The 19,787-nt window shown below is 34.1% G+C and overlaps 2 protein-coding genes across 5 annotated transcripts in view; both read right to left on the reverse strand.

Moving 5' to 3' along the window:
• Positions 1 to 18,711, reverse strand: part of Osi3 (Osiris 3) — a 31,250-nt gene extending 12,539 nt beyond the window's left edge. For all 4 annotated transcript variants that reach the window (XM_076130355.1, XM_076130354.1, XM_076130353.1 and 1 more), the window contains exons 1-3: positions 18,552 to 18,711; positions 3,826 to 3,980; positions 1,628 to 1,827 (exon numbers count right to left, since the gene is read on the reverse strand). In XM_076130355.1, the coding sequence (XP_075986470.1) occupies positions 1,628 to 1,827; positions 3,826 to 3,980; positions 18,552 to 18,617 (421 nt within the window). In that variant the 5' untranslated portion in view covers positions 18,618 to 18,711. The remainder of the gene's footprint in view (positions 1 to 1,627; positions 1,828 to 3,825; positions 3,981 to 18,551) is intronic.
• On the reverse strand, positions 13,506 to 18,535 carry LOC142983461 (uncharacterized). Its single transcript, XM_076130351.1, has 2 exons — positions 17,423 to 18,535; positions 13,506 to 17,277 (listed from the first exon to the last, which is right to left on the reverse strand). The coding sequence occupies exon 2, from the start codon at positions 16,670 to 16,672 to the stop codon at positions 14,897 to 14,899; it is 1,776 nt and encodes a 591-aa protein (XP_075986466.1). The 5' UTR covers positions 16,673 to 17,277; positions 17,423 to 18,535; the 3' UTR covers positions 13,506 to 14,896.
• Positions 18,712 to 19,787: the final 1,076 nt, after the last annotated feature.

Genomic DNA, 19,787 nt, shown 5'->3' on the forward strand with positions numbered 1-19,787 from the left:
GCTGCGGAGCACGCTTTACTTTTTTGATACTATTCTTAAAGCAAGTATTATTTGTGAGATATTATTACCAATAAATAAGATTGTAACGTCATTCAATACTTTACTAATAAAACAATTTTAATCAATGAAATTTTAAATTGATATTTTTGCCTACACAAAAAATAACTTACTATCTTCCTACGATAGAATTTTATTAGCCAAGAATATTTTAAAGAACATTTTGCGCTAGAATATCCTCCACAGTATTCATACAACACCCACATGGACTTCTCCCCAACATCGAACAAGTAATGTAACCTCCAGGCGAGATTACGCTGATCTAATTATACCGCAAATTCACCTCACTAATGAATCCTCTGGGAGGTATAATCGACCACTGTGTTTGCCAATGGACAATGTTTTTGGGAATGTATTCGATAATGTGTACTTTTGGAAAGTAATACTAGACGAAATAGTCAAAGATGGCAATTTTTTTTCTGTAATATGATAGTGAATCTGTTTTAAATAAACATAGTAGGTAATAATACTATTTATAAATCACTTTAAAATAAAAACAGCATTTTGTTCCGCTGTGTTAAAAAAATATATCCAATGATTGTAGTTAATGGTGTTATTTTACTTAAAACACTATGCGTGAAGGTAAGATTGAGAACTGTCATAAATTTATGTGCAAATGGTAAGTTTTGTACATGGTCAATTAAGCTGAATCCGAATGAAAGTAACAAAATTAAAGTTCAAGAATAACGCTGTTACCTGCTACCAAACCAAACTAGAACGTTACCTTTTACATGGCAACAAAGTGTACCACCGAATTTACTTAGCCAAACTATCAGTCTATTCAATACATTTCTATAAATGTCACGACTAACAAAAACCTAAAGTCCCCAGTCTCTATCAAGGCAAGAAGTAAAGCGAACTTTTTCAAGTTAAAGTAGTTTTAAAGAATTGTAGCTAAGAGCCACTGAAAGTCCCACGGATTGTACTAGAGTTTTAAACAAAGCTGCATTTGGCACTTAGAAACTTTGTCACTGATTCTACTTCTGCTTTATTTATTTTTAGTGCAGATTTTATTAACCTTTTAGAACTGTAGCTGGATTTAGAAAACCTTCAAACTGTAATACTAGTTGTTTTTGTACGGCTACTTCAGTACATTTAATTAGACTACAGTTTTCTGGTGGATCTAACATCTTTTTTTTTACCATCGCGACTAGTGTAGGTGGAATTTATTTCATAAAAAATATCACGATGTTATAATTCCTCGAAGACAGTGTAATTTAAATAAAATCTATAGGTACTCTATACTAACATAATATAATAAATTGTAGAGTTTGTTTGAACGCGCTATTCTCCGGAACTACTGGTGCGAATTGAAAAATTATTTTATTATATACTTACTTATATTATACAAATAGAAAACTTTAAACTTTCTTTTTACTATTGGATAGTCTATATAATATATAGACTATCTATAATATATAGGTAGGCTGCATAACAACACGCTACGAACTTTAGGAGCAAAGTACCAGTAAAAATATTACAAAAAAGGAAAAAATATGACCCTCTTATATGACGCAAGCGAAGTTGCCCGGGTCTCCTAGTACAAGATATGTAAATATAATACACTCACCAACGCCAAGGCTTCCATCCTTCTCCTGTTTGCCAGAGATGACCAGGTCGGCGTCCTTCAGCAGCCTGTACCTCAAAGACCTGGAGCTGGCGAAGTGCCACAGTTTGTCAATGATCAGCTGCTGGGCTTGGTCTTCGAGGGCTGTGCCGGCTCTGGCCAAGGTTTCTGATTTCATCGGGATGTCCGCTGCGGCGCCTTGGCTGAAAATGGTAAAAGGAATTTGTGTTATAGTATAGTACTTATAGTCTTTTGCTTTATATAAAACAATTTGGCTGTGGGGTCCTGAGTTTCTGCTCTATCCAGGGAAGAAGTTATATTTTATTCTCAAGCTATGTTGTCTTGATATTGACTATCTTTGATGGAAAAACAAGAAAAGGTGTACGAAGAACTACTTTGCCTTAGTGTTTTAAGTCACTGTGTAATAACTACGGTACTTTTTTGTTAAAAAAGTACGATAACTTTAAAAACGTTTAACGCCAGATCATTTACATGAAAATTGGAAACGTAATTCCGCTTTAAAAGCCTTTTAAAAATAATCACTTGAGGCATTAAACATCGTAACAAGTAATCGAAAGCGATTAAAAAGGTCCCACAGTAATATCATAAAGGTTTTTAAACTACATACGTTAATTTATTCCGTCATTAATGAAGGAAACCTTTTTAACTGAAATTTTGTAAACCCTTCCGACGGTCAGAAAGTTTCATAAACTTTTCCTGAAAGGTTTTTAATTAGGAGTTTTGACGTTGTAACTTTTAGTTACATTGTTAATGACTTTTCTTGGTTTTGTTCCTTTTTAAATGATTTTAGTTGGTTACAAGTAATTTTGCTTGTTTAATCTATTATAGCTTGTGAGGACAGAATACGTTTATCATGTATTTATTATTAAAATACGTTTACAGTATTCATTGGGCAAACTAAGTGAAGTTAATTATTCAATAATTTAACAAATAATCCAAAGTTTCTAGGGATCTTAAAGATGTTGGTTGCTATTAATATAATCCTTTAAATTACAAAATAGAATACTTAGTCAACATTATCAACTAGTAAATCACAGCTGTTAAATATACGAGAATAAAATTTTATGTCAACTTACATTAATACTAGGTAATAGTTTCTCTCGCATAATAAGTTTTATTCCGTTTTAAGTAACTTTTTAGGTAAATATTTCACATAGAGTAGTAGCTCATCATTCACCAAATTGATACTAGGCCAGTTACAGCTTCATACCTCGTCAATTAAACACAATATAGTACCTAAAACAAGCCTAGAACATTCTAGAACACTGTTCATCAAGTTCAGATTGAACAGTGACAAATCGTGTGCGGCTGAACATTGGTACAATTTGTCATACTCCAGATAGTGCAGTCTTGATTGATATATTTGGTTGCACGTGTAATGGATCGCTTAGTGCGCGAGGTAAGATAATTGGGGATTATATTGTGTTTGTAATTGTACGCGAGGGGTATCGTTAGTGAATTAGAACATTACTTAAGTTTGTAATTGTATCGTATCGCTAGTAATTAGACTATTGCGATTGAATAACTACAAAATGTATGTATGCTTTAGGAACTGAAAATTGATTTATATCCTGTAACGAAAATGCATTAATGTATGTCGTACCTATAAAGATATTTAACAAATTCGTGCCTATTTATTGTTAAGAAAAAAAAATCTACTGAACATCATAGTTTTGCGATCAGAGGATCGTTTTCCTTTCACTAGCACGATTTCCATACGATAGAATTATCAATATAGATCTTATAGGGAATCACACCAACGCCTTTCTAGTGTATTTTGAATGAAAAAATTTTTGACAAGCAACTTTAAATGTCAATAACAATATAATACAAAGACGATAGTTGTACTAGGTAGTTCAAATGCTGTAATTTATCCTTCACTCGGTACTATTTCAATTCAGACAGAATTCAACTGTATATTTATCAGCTTAGCCTTTCTTCCAAACTATGTTGGAGCCGGCTTCCAGTCTCAACGGATGCAGTTAGCTGCATCCGGCGACATTCATTATACCAGTGTTTTACATGGACCGACTGTCTATCTGACCTACACAATCCAGTTACCTGGGTTATACCACGATGCCCTTCGGTAAGACTGGTTGTCAGACTTTCAAGCTTCAACTCTGTAGATACGCTAACTTATTCATCAATAGCATATTAAAATAAGTCGTAATCTTTCTTACCTTTCATCAACAATCATGACATCTTCGCCGAGCTGGAAGGACGCTGTCCTGAGCATCCTGTCGACGTAGCCGACCAGCTCGATGGCGATGCATGACGAGGTCTCTCTCGCCACGCATTTGTTCGTTAGTCCACGCTTTAGCGTTTCTTCTGGTTTCTGGAAAGATGAAAGAATTGTGTTAGAACTGATATGTTTATATGTTTATTTATAATAATCAATTTGTACGTTTCTTCTCTTTGCAGGTATTTTTCTGTAGACGGAGCTTTTTTGGTTACCTAAAAAACTACCATTTTGTAATTGTATTAAATATCCTTAGATAAAATCGCTAACTTAATTTAATTCATAAATGGTGTCTATTGTATATTAAATAAGAAAATATATAGAATAGAACTCGAATAGAGCATCTTAATTTACTTCAGCCCAGTTGTACAGTTTTAACATACAAAATATCACGCCTTTTTACCGTAGGTATAATAGGCAGAGACCAAAGAACGTCACTTAGTACAATCCTTACAAAATTTCTATGTCTTCCTTATATAGTTTTTTTTCTAATAATATACTACAATAGATCTAGCGAACATTGGCAATATCAAAATCATTCTAGCAAGAAACATTGTAAAAGGTTTTCGCTGTCTTATTCCCTTCATCGGTATTTTCCTCATACTATAGTGATAAATAGTGTACACGTCGTAAACAGAAATATATATATCAATCTATCTCGTAAAGGGTAAAATATTTGCTGTCAATATTTATAAGGATGGAAAAGGATGAATTCTGCCTTTTCGTTTCGAATATAAATGTAAAAGGTTATGTGGAAACTGTCCGGGTATTTCCGGAAAATGTTTCTCTTGTGGTTAAAGTGTGAAGTTTAAATAAATAACTGTAAATTTTCAGATATTTGCAAAAACATTGAATAATAGAAGTATATATCTCTACTAGCGCAGCTTAAAAATAATAATAAAACCAGTCCTTTACCTAAACTCCTGTTAAAATTATCACACAAGGAATTTTGATAAGAGAGTAAATTAATGTAAGTTCGGAAAAAATAATTTTGGCATTTATTCGAATTACACACGTGATTTTTATAGGCTACCATTTCTGCGTTTAACTTTGGTATTTTATATTCATTTTCAATCATATTAAAAAACCGCCCCTTTCACATAGGTACAGTAGAGCCTAAAACCCTAAGAAAATGGCTTCATATAATTCCATCAATAAACATTCCGCCGTTGCGTATCATCAGTTTAACGTACATTGTTCTACAAAACGGTCATATTCACAGTTCATTAAACATTCAATACACATTATTTACACTTTATTAAACTATAGAAAACTTCAGACATTTTTATATCTGACCGAGTTTTGTACCATCGACTTTATTTATCAAATAGTTTATGAAGAAAACTCTTCATTAACATGTTACTGAGAAAATCTCTATTATTCCTTTTTGCTTCATAATTCATTAAAATGCGTTTTATCGTAGCACAATTTAATTCCACTCCAACCAATGCTATTGCATTGCTTTCTCATTAAGAGGTTGCCCTTAAAATTCTCTTGAATTTCCCATTTAAAATACCCTTAACGCGCTAATCCCATCACAGTTATCGTGCTAGGTATCAAGATGTTTTAAGCAAATATAGTTTTTACCTGCGACTATAATTAAATTTGCTTTTGCTAATCTTTTTTAAGAACAGAAGTATTCTATGCAATAATCTATCCAATAAACAATGTTCTAAATTTCATCAAAATCCGTTTAGTAGCTGGCGTGATTAAGATAAAAGCATGCATACAAACATCCAGACTTTCGCATTTATAATATTAATACGATTGATCAGCAATTCGAGCGTTCTAAAAGAAAAATTTATCAAGAACAACTAATTAAAATCAAATACTCGACCAGCCATGTGTATAAAAACGCATTACAGTATTTATTTCTACCGAATAAAAATACAATTTCGTGTAATAACTCACACTGGCTATCTATTATGATAATACAAATTCTCGAATAGAAAACCTGTACTAATCAACACGCGACTTCATAATTGAATGAGTAACAATGCTTTCGGATTCCGCTTCCGTACACTTGAGTGCGTATTGTGTATGTTTTATTGCAATTAACAAGTGATCTGTGGATGAATGGATGATACAATGACTTATCTGAGAGCTTTTTGTGATATTAAAGCGAAGAATTTCCATCTCAGAATATTGTTTTAATTAAGCATTACAAGTTGGTATTTTATTTTTGCATAAGTGTAAATGTAATTGTTTTTTGTGTTTCTTTGTTGTCGAAAAGTGAAAAAGTACTGAACGGCGTAGAATTAATTAAGACAGCGAAGGATGTAGGCTACAAGAAAACCAACTGTCCAGCAGGCTTTAATCGCGTGTAATTTCTATAAAATATTTTTCTTTTAAATACTTCTCATAATACTTTCAATACGAGGACTAATTTCTGAAGGCAGCCTAAGAGCTATTAGTCTTTTTTATTTCGGATTAAAACATTCTCGGTAGTGGTCCGTATTTTGATAAGGTGCCTGGTATATGGCAATAGTTTCACCTCCATTGCATAGGACTTATATTGTTTATCATGTTTGCCTACACATCAACCTGGTTACCAGACTGGACGTTATGTACGTATATACTAAGTTTCCTAGAACTCCTCTACGACAGGAAACGTAATTAGTGTAATTACTCCCCACACTACTGTCTTTGACACTTTGAATGGAATCAAAGGACAAAAATACCACATTAATTAACATTCCCAGACATATGAAGATAATTACCTTAAATGTATCTCTTACACGGTTTATGGACCCTAATTATGACAAAAACGACTCTTAACGTAACATATGGGCAAAAAGATGGTCATTTAACCCAAAAATATGAGCATTACAATCTCAAATATACAATAGCATGAAATGGGAGTGTCTGGACACAATTCTTGTTACATTTTAAGAGGAAATTATGAGTTAGGCTTGATTTTTTCCTACGCTAATGTGGGTCGAGCGTTTGTATGAACACGATGTTCTATGGGACACATGCAATACGCATACTATGGTGCATGAAAAATGTAAACAACCGATACAGTGCATGGTTTGCTACACACATACCTATTCAGTTTGGTACGTTACGTTCAGCAATATTTTCCGAAAAACAAAACCGACTCGACTCACCACCTTTTACCGATCTGGATTTTTCTACACTTATTCGGTTTTACCGCCCGGCTATGCCGACTAATGCCGAACCGAATATGCGTGTAACAAGTCTAAGAGGAAAGACAACCTAAGGGAATGAAATTATAACCACTGTCTGCTTTTTATTGGTCCCTTTATTTTAAGTTCTCTGATTAAATGCTTCGGCCCTCCACTTTGTATAATTTTACTTTTCTTAATTTAGATGTTTTTGAGCCTTTTTGTAAAGGGATTTTGGTTCACAAAATTAAGAATTAGGTTTCCCTTTTTGAGGTTTAAGGCCTTGAAATGGTTGCTTGATTGCGAAAACTAGATTATGACCCAGAAATCGTCTTTTGGTAGACGTCCAAACCTCTTAATTTCGGGTGTCTGAAATCTGAATTTGGATGAATTAAAATATAAAATAAGTTAGTAGCGTTAGACTTTTGTAATTTTGCTTTTTTTGTGCCAAGTATGTTTTTGCGAACTTGAAAAGCGGCTTCCCACGTCCGTCCCTATGTCTGTATGTATGTATGCTTAGATGTTTAAAACTACGTAACGGATTTTGATGTGGATTTTGTTTGTAGATAAGGTGATTCTAGACGAAGGTTTATGAGTGAAATAAAATTGTAGTAAAATGTAAAGGTTTTTTGTGTAAAATAGCTGTTAAAACCGGGCGAACCCATGGCGGACCGCTAGTGTATAAAAAGTGCAAACCAGAATTAATTTTCCAACAAATTAAAAACTTCGTCGGTCCATTAAGTGTACTATTTTTACAAAACTTGCAATCTTGGTGCTAAGTTCATTTCTTGAGTAATAAAACTAAAACTGTAACAGACGGAGGCAGTCGGCTCAAGGCAGAGGCTGAGTTATTAATAATTGAGTGTAAATTTAGCTTAAACCGCCACAATGGCTTGAGTTATTTCCAGATCTTAACCTAGTATAATAATATGATTTGTATTTCCTGCTTTCTGATTCCTTCCCTATTTATTTGTGAAAGACAGGAACTAACTTTCAAATCTAGGTTATGGGATCTTTTACGACATACATCACAATTATTTATGTCGTTAAATCAGTCCCGAAAGAATTGATTGTAATTAAGATTTATTTTCGAGTCGAAATAGACAAGGGGATTTTTTCCGAGTGAGATTTCCCGAAACCCGCAAATAGTGATAGCAATCGTTGCCACTACTTTGGCTACAATGACAGAGACAGTCAAGATGAACTTAGAAGTTAAATATATATCATGATTTAATATATGCAACATGAGCGTATCCTTCATAATACTCGTATTGTTGTAAGTTTTGGCAAAACTATAATTCGATATTTGATTTAAGTAAATTAGATTTATTTAATCAGTTTTTGTTTTGGTTTTGTTACTTTTTAAATATATAAATAAGTATATTAACTGCACGTTTGGCGCAGTGGTTTAAGCGGTCACCTCGCCGCAACAACCGTGGCGCCGCGTGTGGTGGGTTCGAATCCCACCCGGGACAAATCTTTGTGTGATGAGCACGAGTATTTGTTCTGAGCCTGGATGTTAATGTATCTATATAAGTATGTATTTAGAAGTATATAAGTATGTTTATCAGTTATTTGGTTACCATAGTACAAGCTCTGCTTAGTTTGGAATCAAATGACCGTGTGTGAGTTGTCCATTAATATTTATTTAATATTTAAAAAAAAAAAAAAAAAAAAATACCTCTATCACTACACAAGATTCCCAAAAAAGAAACTATTATTATAACACAACCCAAGCCCACTTAATCAAATAATAAAATCGCAAAAACACCTACATATATTATCAAAATTCAACCCTATTACAAACAAACAAAACTCTATCTCATACAAAGCACATCCCCTTAAATGATACGTATATCTTCACACAGTGAACTAGTTGCCTACTTTCACAGCCAATACAGCGTAGTATTGAGTTACCGTCTAACGTATAAGAGAAAGCGTTTATTACTTTCCTTTTGTAATTGTAGGTTTTCGATCAGGGAAATTGTGGGCGGCATAGAAAAAAGGGTGACTATAATGCTAATGGTGGCGAGCAAGAAATGAATGAGATGGGTACTTTTACTGTTGCTAAGGGGCAGTTTCATAGTCTATAAATATAGGAGCTCTGGCTAGAGTAACAACAGCTGCGTGAATCGATCTCTGAGGTTAAGCTACACTTGTCGAGGTTGGTGTATGGATGGGTGACCATATTATACATACCGAGTTCCTCAGTGCTTTGTAAGGCAAGGTAAATCATGGGTCCTGGTTGATATTTTGAATATATTTTCTATTCGTTTAGTGTTAAAGCACTATAAACCCTGCATTTCAGAAAGTCTAATCAATGCAACAGCATTCTTAGTAAAAAATTCTTCGGAAAAATAAAAGTTTTAGAAATCTTTTTTTCAAGTTAATCCATGAACTTAGAAATACATTACACGTGTCTTACATACACACGTGAAATATTTTTCCATAACTTCTTTTAGAAGTTTCCGTCCCATGGGACGTCTAGTCACTCAAATGTAAGTGCTCTTTCGCGTTTATCATTTTTCTTACATTCAATTGTTATAACCAATTCATTTAATGATGCAAAGTATTACAAAGTATACTAGCGTGTTTTACTTTTTTAATTAGCTTTCGTGTATTGGAATTATAATTTTAACAATGTTTTTATTTTGGAGGGTATCCAAAATCGGCTCCATCTATAGTAATGAAAAATAGCTTATTTCTTAAGGTTTACTTTACCTTACTTTAACAATAAGCTAACCAAAAACTACACAAATATCCACATGGCCAAGAAACTGAGCAAATAAATATTATAAAAAAAAAGACAGACAAAAAGTTGAAAAAAAAAACGTTTTCGCAAAATCGCTTTTCGCTCTTAACTTGTAAAAACCTTGTTAATGAAACCATACAATTTCAAAGGCCTTTGATATAATTGTAACTGTCGAAAATAGAATTACGAAGTCGGTATTTAGATGAGAATTTCTGGTCAAAAGTTATAGAGCTGTTGCCAATATTTGGTGTTAAAATTTACTTTGGATTAACGTTACACCAAAGTTTGTTATTGAAATAATGAATTTTGTATGGAGCATCAAAGGAATTATTCACTGTTACCTTCACAGAATAATTAAAGTAATTAAGACATTTTCTGCTCAATTTCGGAGTTGAATATTAGATATTGCGAATAAAATTTTGTGTCATTTACAATTGTAAGTCCAGGAAAGAATACAGATAGGTCGCTAGGAGATAAAAATATATCTTTAGTTTCTTTCTGTAAGCAAATTCAACATTGTAGTTTATTTATTTCTTTATTACCGCCTTACATTAACAGTTAAAAAAACTTAAAACTACAGTATTAAGTGGTAGTATAGTAGTTAAGTAATGTGTTTTGAATTAATGTGAAAGTATGGGTGTAAAGTTTGCCTCACGACTGCTTTTTAGAGGTAGTTGTTGATTTGTTTTTTAGCCCTTACAATATACAGCCAGCGATTGATTTGATTTTCTAATTTAAATAAAATGTGTGGAATCCTAAAACGGTTTCTTTCCGAATCTAGGACGACTTTTCTTCTAACTTCTACTTGTTGTGTAAGTTTTCCATTACGCTAATTAGTCAAATATGTATAACATTGACCTTTTTTTACTTAGTCTACCAAATCAAAGTAAGCTTTAAATAATGTAGATCAATTCTAGCTCCTTCAATTTCAAGGTCTTATACATTCTTGCCTACCTACCTACCTACATTATAAGAGAAAATACGGTTACAAAGTTACCATGTAAGTTTGTAGTACGAAGTTTCAGTGAGTTACACGGCGGAGAACGGAATATGTTAACTCGTAGCTTATGATAGATATTTGTTAGATAGTTTGAAGATTTTCATAGTTTCGTGTACATTTATTGTTTCTTATTTCTGTGTCTAAATAAAATGGTTATGTAGAAGGGGATTATTTTGTAAGTCAATGATTGCCCGGATATTGTTAGGGTTTATATAAACAACAAAATCGTACATTATGCAGATTTTCATTTAAGTATAACATTTTCCTATAATTTAAAATAGACATAAATTGGAGGTATAGACGATCTCAAATCAGTTTGCACGTTAAGAAACGCCATCAAATAAAGCAAATTGTATTTACTTTTACCAATCAAACAACAAAATGATTCGATTCTCCGAAAAAAAAACATAGTATTCAAAATAATAAATGCCCAATGACGTCTAGACCTTCTTCACAAAGCGCGAACTGCCCGAAGAAAGCTATTCGGACATAATTTCCTGTTTCTGAGTGAATCTCTCCCAGCAAATCATGCTTTGTGCACGATGAATGGACATTGAAGGCGGCCAGGGTATTATAATATCATTGTATTGTAGAAATCTAAATATATAAAACTCAAAGGTTACTGACTGACTGACATAGTGATCTATCAACGCACAGCCCAAACCACTGTACAAATCGGGATTAAAATTTGGCATGCAGGTAGTTGTTATGACGTAGGCATCCGTTATGAAATAATGTTGATCAATTCTACCCCCAAAGGGAAAAAATTAGGGATTAATGATTGTATAATAATTCTGTCCTAAGTCACAAACCACGCATACAAAAGTCGTGGGTAAAAGTTAGTAGGTACCTACTATAATAACATATAATATTAAAGAAGATTTTTCAAGATACTTTCCATCATAGATATCGTCTGTACTTTCAATACTAGATTCAGTCGTTTTTCAGACCGAATGTCACGATCGACTTTTCCTTTCGAGGCATAGCTCCGTATATTATTGTTTGAGAAAAAAAAAAGAGTAGCTTGGCTTTCCCTTGGATTTTATTTCTTAGTCTACAGGAGTTTATTTAAATTTTAATGGTTGACACTACTTCTTCGAGATATAAAAGATATTACGCGTTGTTATTCATGACTAGATGTATGAATGTAGATTGAGCGAAAAATAAACTTCTTAATTTCTGCTTATCCTCATATGAACAGAAGTCATTTCGTGTGTATATTATGTTATTCATCATATTTCATCGTAAACGACCGTATTCCGTCATGAAGCGTGCAAAATAATACACGAACACGGTAAATTCATACAACTATTAGTTCCGTGACTAAAACAATACGTTTATTAATGAGTGCGCTGCTGTTCGTGTAATGAATTTATATTAACATTCTTGTAAAGAATTGTACGTTATTAATATACTAGATGATCTGAGTGGCTTTCCTAGGTGTAACTAATTGCGGTGCAAAAAAAAATAAAATTAAATTAAATTCATACATACATACAATCACGCTTTCTTTCCGTTAGGGTAGGCAGAGACCAGGTAACGACAGTTACTTAGACAAAATAATAGTGTAATTTTGGTTCGACTCCAAGTTTTCCTTTACATGTAAAATTCAAAGCATATTTTCTGATTCAGAGGTTTTTGAACTAATTTCATAGGACTAAACGCGTTCAAAGATTAATTTATGATAGTTAGTTACATAAATGTTATTAGAATCTTGTTTATTATATTTTTTTCTAGCAAATATTATGTTACTAGAGAAATAATTTCATAGTCTTTAACGAAACAAATCATAATTATTATTATATCACAGCATACAACTTCGGCCAAACGCAAAATATTTGCATCAACAACTAACTCACCTATTTAATCGTATCATTAGTTACAAAAGAGAGTACTAATTAAAATACAATGCGATATCACTGCATAAATAAACAGTTAGCCGTTGCGATGAAAATTCATTAACACGGCGCGTGCGCACTCACGTATGAAAGAAAATTGCCGCTTTCTGTCAAATACCGATAATCTCGTATGAGAAAATTGACTTTCCATAGTTTATGACAAGAATGTGAGGAAAAACTCGCCAGTTATGTGCTAATTAAGTGGTGATTAATTAATTTATGGGTGTTTAGATTGTTTGCTAATTGGTAAATAGCGTTAGTTTATTATCTATAAAGAGGCGCATATTTATGCTTATGTTGCGGAAGACTTTGCTTGATAATTATGCGTAAATCTTGTAGCTTCGAGATCTTAGTTTTCTTTATAGCAGGTCACTTTATATTTAATTTCAATGGTTTTTGGCTTGTGATTTATATCAACTAGAAGAATTGAAAAGTAATCTATTCGTTGTCCGAATAGATTACAGGGCTTTATTAGGGCTCGTGACTCATTAAGCTATATAAACTTAAGTTTTTAAAAGTAGGTTCTTATTATACTGTGTTGATTAATTCATTCATTTAAATTTCTAAAAATACGCTAAATTAACAAACAAAAGTTTGGATGAGACACCTTTTTATCTTAAGTTAAGTAAGACATTTAAAGATATGACAAAAACTTTTGAAAGTTTAAAAATACACGATTAACTAATTTCTAATCAAAATACACAAGACATAAACAATTAAAAACTTAAGAACAAAAACTGATCACTCCACACATAACGTAGATAATCCTAAGCCGTGCAGGAATACGGAATAATCTTCCAATAATTGAATTTTATCCAAGTAAAAAGCCTCTTGATACACGAACGTAAAGCAGGGATTATCATGTATCGGATCTGTATAACGGGTACGATAAAAATGCTACTTTTGTCAGCATAGACGAGAATTGGAAAAGAATAAAAGACTTTCTTGGAACGATTAAGTTGCGAATTTCTTTCTAGTTTTCAATGCATGAATTTAAAAGTATATCTGAACTTGATTATGTTTCGTCTCGCTCGATATGTTTTTGGAATTTCAGGTTGGGAATAAAATGATGTTTGTTGCCTCTTGCCAAAATGTTATACATATCGTCACTCACTCAGAATTCTTCACTCAGAATCACAAATTATCGATTCATAATTAAATGTGAATCTTATAGCTAGTTTAACTACTAGTACGGTAGTAGCACTAACGGAGTTATTTTATCAAGTTGTGAGATGACAGAATTTTGTCATACATTATTTTTGTTTATTTACCAGATAGGTAATCTGACACTTATCAATAAGCCATGAAACTGGCTTTTTACGTTCGGCATTGTACTGAGGGATTGCTATGTTAATCTGCTTGTCAAAATTGGTTCTAGTACCTAATAATGTCATGGTTCTAGTAAATAAAAAAAATGCATTTTTTTTATGTAAAGCTACCCAGTTTCCATCTCTTTATTATGGCTACTAAAGCAAGTAAATTAACAATACAAATCAATGAAACCAATTATTATGAAAGCTGAAAAAGTCAATAAAAATGCTACGACCATCTGCTTCGGACACGAAATGATAATAATTATGACAAGCTGTGCCAATTACAATTAATAACATTTTCATTTGTACGCGAAATCGTTTTAATTCGACACTTCAATTAATTTGTATCATTAGTGAAAATATTCAACGCAGTAAATCTGTGTAATTGATTTCAAATTTTATGACTCTATTGAAATGATTGAGAGATCAGAATATTAAGTGGTGTTGATGGGAAATATTAATTTGTATGGATTTTTATGGTTTTGTATGGATTTGTATAGGATTTGCATAATGGTACATAGATGGGGCTGTACTGGTATCATCATGGTATAATGATTTGATGTATTAGGCACGCTGTTTTACTATTATTTTCAAAATCAATCAAAATCATTTAGTCATTTAGATCAATTCATGTTGACACTATGATAGTTATTACAATTACCTAATCTACCAGTGTCTTGGAAAGGAGGTAGAGCCTTATGAGAGATTTTATTTATAAGAGCAGTAAATATATATGTTAATTGATGTATTTGTTCAATGCCATACTGATACTCAGAAGGGCCTAGAAATGGGCTACCAAACGATAATGATGATTTTGATACAGTAATTAATATTTTCTTAATTTCAGATCAAAAACACTCGTACCAACTCATTTGATTTTCAGTATGATTAATAAATCACTGTTATTGAAACTCAATTTTATTAATCAACTAGCAAACCCGGCGAACTCCGTTTCGCCACCAAATGGCTAGGATTATTCGTTTGAATGCGCAAACGATGCAAGATATCTTCACATATGTCGTCTTTGTATTTGTTCCATAACTGCATTGGTTGTGAAGGAAAACATGTGGTGATGATAATTGCGAACAGCGTTCGTATTTGGTACGCATTTGATGAAACAACTGAATCGGCAAGTGTTAAATCCCAATGAGAATCGTTCTCCAGCAAACCCAATAGTTGACATGCTTCTCGATATGTTTGGCATTGGTGGCCATTCACAGTTTTCAAATGCGCAAATGATTTTGGTCCACGTACATTTACCAACAGCAGTCGCAAATAAAAACATTCATCATTTCTAGGATGAACAGTATACATACGACCTAGTGCATCAGAGGAAAACACCTGTGGCCAATCTGGAACTGGGGTGCCTTGTTTGCGACGTTGGAATTTCTTTGTTGATTGATTCCAAGTGTAATACTTGGGCATTTCAACGTACATCAGCGTCGCTGCGAATGGATCTGTTTCACACATTGAAAAGAAGCTAGTCAATGTTGTCGATGGTGGTCTCTCAGCTCGTTGTGCGGCATTAGCCTCAGTGAAGTAAACTCTTTGGCCATTTTCCAAATGCACTGCTAAATGTACAACTGTGGGATATCTTTCATGAATTTGAAATGACAATAATCGCCACAGTGCTTCATTAGTACTGACGTATCTGCCCATTTGGAAGTTGCTGATTTCGTCATTCGCATTTTCCGACGCAATACCAAACACAGCCATGTCGCTGCCTTTTGTGACGTACTTGCACAAATATTTGATTGATTTGGCCGAATGACAACTCTCAACGTTTGCATGTGTTTCGAAAATTCGTGATAGCAGCGGGCAATATGGTACAATGAATTCATTTCCGATCTCAATCTCTTGATTTTGAACTTTGACTTTAATAGTTCGACCATTATCTTCTTTTGAACGCCGACGATAAACTGGATATCCATCGTGCCCTGTGACTGTTTCAGCAACTAACGGTCGCGGATATCGTTTTGTGCACTTTCCATCAGCCATGCAAGGCGATAATGGATTCAAAGCACCGCACGGTCCATGCACCATCTGCGTCGTCACAATGTCGTGTAGATGGGGATCAGTGACTGGATCAGGAATTTCAGCTGATATGATGTCATCCACTTCATTTGAATGTAATTTGTTCAGCAACCAAATTAGGATATGAGCATGCGGTAGTCCACGCTTCTGCCATTCCACCGAGTACATATAACAACGTGTGTCACCAAAAACTCGATACTTAGTATGCACATCCATCATAACCTTGAGTTTTTGCTGAAATACTCTGGCGATTATGTCATGGCGATCTTGCGGTTTTTGTCCCGGTTCCATCTCACGTTCAATTTCCATCCACTTCGGATTGCAAGTGAACGTAATAAACAAATCCGGAGTTCCATAATTTCGCACGTACGTCATAGCGTCTTGAGCGTATTCGTGCATGTGGCGTGGGCTTCCGATATATGATGATGGAAGAATCGTCAGACGTCCAACATTCTGAACATCGCCATCTGAATGAATAGCATCACGCAAGTGTATATAGTCCTCAGATCGTAGCTTTGCCTGATTGTATCGGATGAACGCTAAACGTTCGGTCTCGACTTTGACATACATGTCGACAGCGAATTGCTGGAATAGCCGACGGCACTTCAGAATGACATTCTCCTCATGTGTACGAATCATCAAACGATACGCATAGTAATTCATTGCGCTTAGATTTTTATTCGTTGATACACCTGAAAATGCAAAATTAAATGAATTGTTAATAGAAACCAATAATAGCAATATAATTAGTGTGTGAATATTTTACCTGTAATTGGATCGACCATCTTCAACGTGATGTCGTATCCGTCTTGCCCTTGCCAATAAATGATTGGATATTGTAACGCATCGTACAAACGATGTGTCTCGTTTACACGATGCATGATATTGCTTCTTCGCTGAACGACAATGTCTCGCGATTTAGTTGGATCGCCAACAATAATTGCAGCAACATCATTAACGGTGGGTGCATTGAATCTTCGCACGTGTTCACCTGTTGGGGTACAATCCGCTCTTATGACAAATTTGTGCGTATCCGATGGCATTTGTTCCAATGCTGTTTTGAACATATTAACCACAGCGTTATTAGCGTGAAAAAATGCTTGCAACTGTTCTATAATTCGTCTCTTTAACTGTTGTGTTCCCTGTATATTGCAACGCACATTCAGCTGATCCACCATCGACGAAATAAAATATATTTGCAGAAATTGATGCGGCTCATCCGGTGATGGCACCATTGAACCATGCAAATGATATATTTGTCCTTGTATCTGTAATTGCAAACAATCATTTGTTGAAGAATACGGTGTAACTTCTGATCGTGTGATGGTGTAGTGTTTGGTGTATATGTAGTTTTTATTGTTGCAATTCATTTTGTTAGTGTGAGTGATTGGTTCTGTGTGTTGTATCTTTTACCTTGCAAGTCGGCATAAAGCCGCCTTCTCGAATGATATTAGCTCCAAAGGAAGTCATGCGAAAGCAGTTATTGTATTCAAGGATGTGTTGAAGAAAATGGTAGGAATCGTGATCACTTCCATCGAACAATTGTTTCAGTGGCTGTGGTGGTGTAAGTAATGGATCCAGTTTGACTTTTCCACTTGCGCAACACAATCCAGCCGTTTCTCTTTTAAACTTTAACGCATTACAATTTCGGCATACAGTCGTCATTGGTCCAATATCTAAATTTTCATCATTACTGTAGTTCGCAGTGGGATCATATTGGAATGCCAAGCGATTGTATGATGCCAATGATCTTCGTGTGCTCACGCGCTGTCTTAATCGGGCATTTTCTCTTATTATATTTTGTCTTACTTCGCTTAAGTTCTGTGAATACACTTGTTGCTGGCTTGCATGTCTTGTGCGGCGGCCGATGTTCGCACGTCGTCCTCTAGGCATTTTGGACTATGGACAGAGTAGTGAATTTAACCTCAAATGCACGATCCACATAATTTACACAGTTTAACTTACCACCTTAAAGACAAAATGCCTGCTGTTGAAATCGAATAAAAATCTGCACAATACACGTAATTGATTTGTTGGTTTCCAATTAAAATGTTAGGAAACGAATAACTTATATTTTTTACTTTTTTGAACACAATACCGTTTTTTCACATGAAATTCTCTGTCAAACAATATATCACGCACCGGCACCATCTACAATGAGTAGCTGTCAAATAAAAATATTAAAAGAAATACGATACAAATATTGGTATGTAGTACATGCTATGTATCAGAGATGGCGCTGTATGAGAAAAATGATTTTCTCTGTTTTTTCGCCTTTCTGTTGAATTTTTTCCTGAATTTTCTTTGCTATAAACCTCGCGGAGCTCGAGACCTTTCCAACGAATCCAAAACCGTGGAAATCGGTTCGTGCGTTCTGGAGTTATAGCGTCAGGAAGGAAAACCCGACTTATTTTTATATAGTAGATTAATCATCCACCCACAAAAATTGCACAATCATCAACACTGTTCAAATCAAATCAACACTTTTAAAATCAAATCAAATCAACACTGTTCAAATCAATTCAATATCAAATCAACTCACCTCATCCGTTTCACTCGCTCTCACGATACCAAAAATCAGAATCGCGAACAAAAATGCGTTCTTCATGTTGCTAAACAGTCTTTCACTACACTATACACTGTTCGACTAGTCGCAAATTAGTGCGATGAATTGTTAACCAAATGCTGAAATGTAAGACGGCATACTGTTATATATGACTACGCTTCACTGGGCCCGCAGTGGGGTTAGATTATGTGTGGGGAATATTGTATGGATGTTTGTTTGACGATTTTTTATGGGAAAGGATCATGGGAAATTGGTTTTTTCGTTAAGTAGTTATATTTTGGGAAAGCATGGTAACGTCTTAAAATATGTATAAAAGATTTTTTTATTCACTTCAAAAAATCTTAGTTAATTTTTTTTGACAGCCGCTCGTTTCTCTACAACTATCGACTATCGAAATCCGGCTAGCTATAGACAAATTTCACACGAAATCGATAGGAACTATTAATTTCAAACTTTTTTTCTCAGTACCAACTGTATAGACTACAAAATGCAGCTGATGACAAATTTGCGAAACCTCTGCCTTTTGAGACGGACATCTGACGGGTTTTCTACAACAAGATCCTACATCAGTCAAAAAGGAAATTCGAAGGCAGTGTAAATAAAAGAAACAACATGTTCCTGTCTCAGTACTTCTACAGTGACAGTCAGTGCTGACCTAGCGTTGATCGACAACCCTTCATTTTGAAACTGTCTGTCTATCTAGTAAAGGATCGTATCTGTTGACGTGTGTCCATCTGCATGCACCTGCCAGTGGTCCTAAACCTTTTTTATTGACTTTCGAGTTTAACTCAAGTTGGTTTGATTTCAAAAAAATAATTTCGATAGTCATGAAATTATGCAGATGAAAAAATTACTTTATCAATGAGTCACTAACTGACCACTTTTATTTTACACTTTACAAAGCATATTTAGTGTTTAAAGAGTACCAAGTGACTGAGAATCACAAGGGTCGTAATTATTCGTAGGCATAATCTTTTTCTTCTATCGACCGTCATTTCTTTTTAGGTAATTTTTCATAGAATTAATCCAACCTTATACAACAACAAAAAAAAATCGAAAATATAGGCGATATCCAAGGTGTCTTTATTGCAAGCGAAGTCGCGTAACACAATAGTGTGTGCATGTCGTATTAAGTATGCGTTGTTCATTCATGCTTATTATATTGTTAACATAGTATCAGCTGCTGCGTCGAGTTAACGAGTTTGTAGAGAA

Source organism: Anticarsia gemmatalis, chromosome 24 (genome assembly GCF_050436995.1).
Source record: "Anticarsia gemmatalis isolate Benzon Research Colony breed Stoneville strain chromosome 24, ilAntGemm2 primary, whole genome shotgun sequence".
Classification (NCBI taxonomy): domain Eukaryota; kingdom Metazoa; phylum Arthropoda; class Insecta; order Lepidoptera; family Erebidae; genus Anticarsia; species Anticarsia gemmatalis.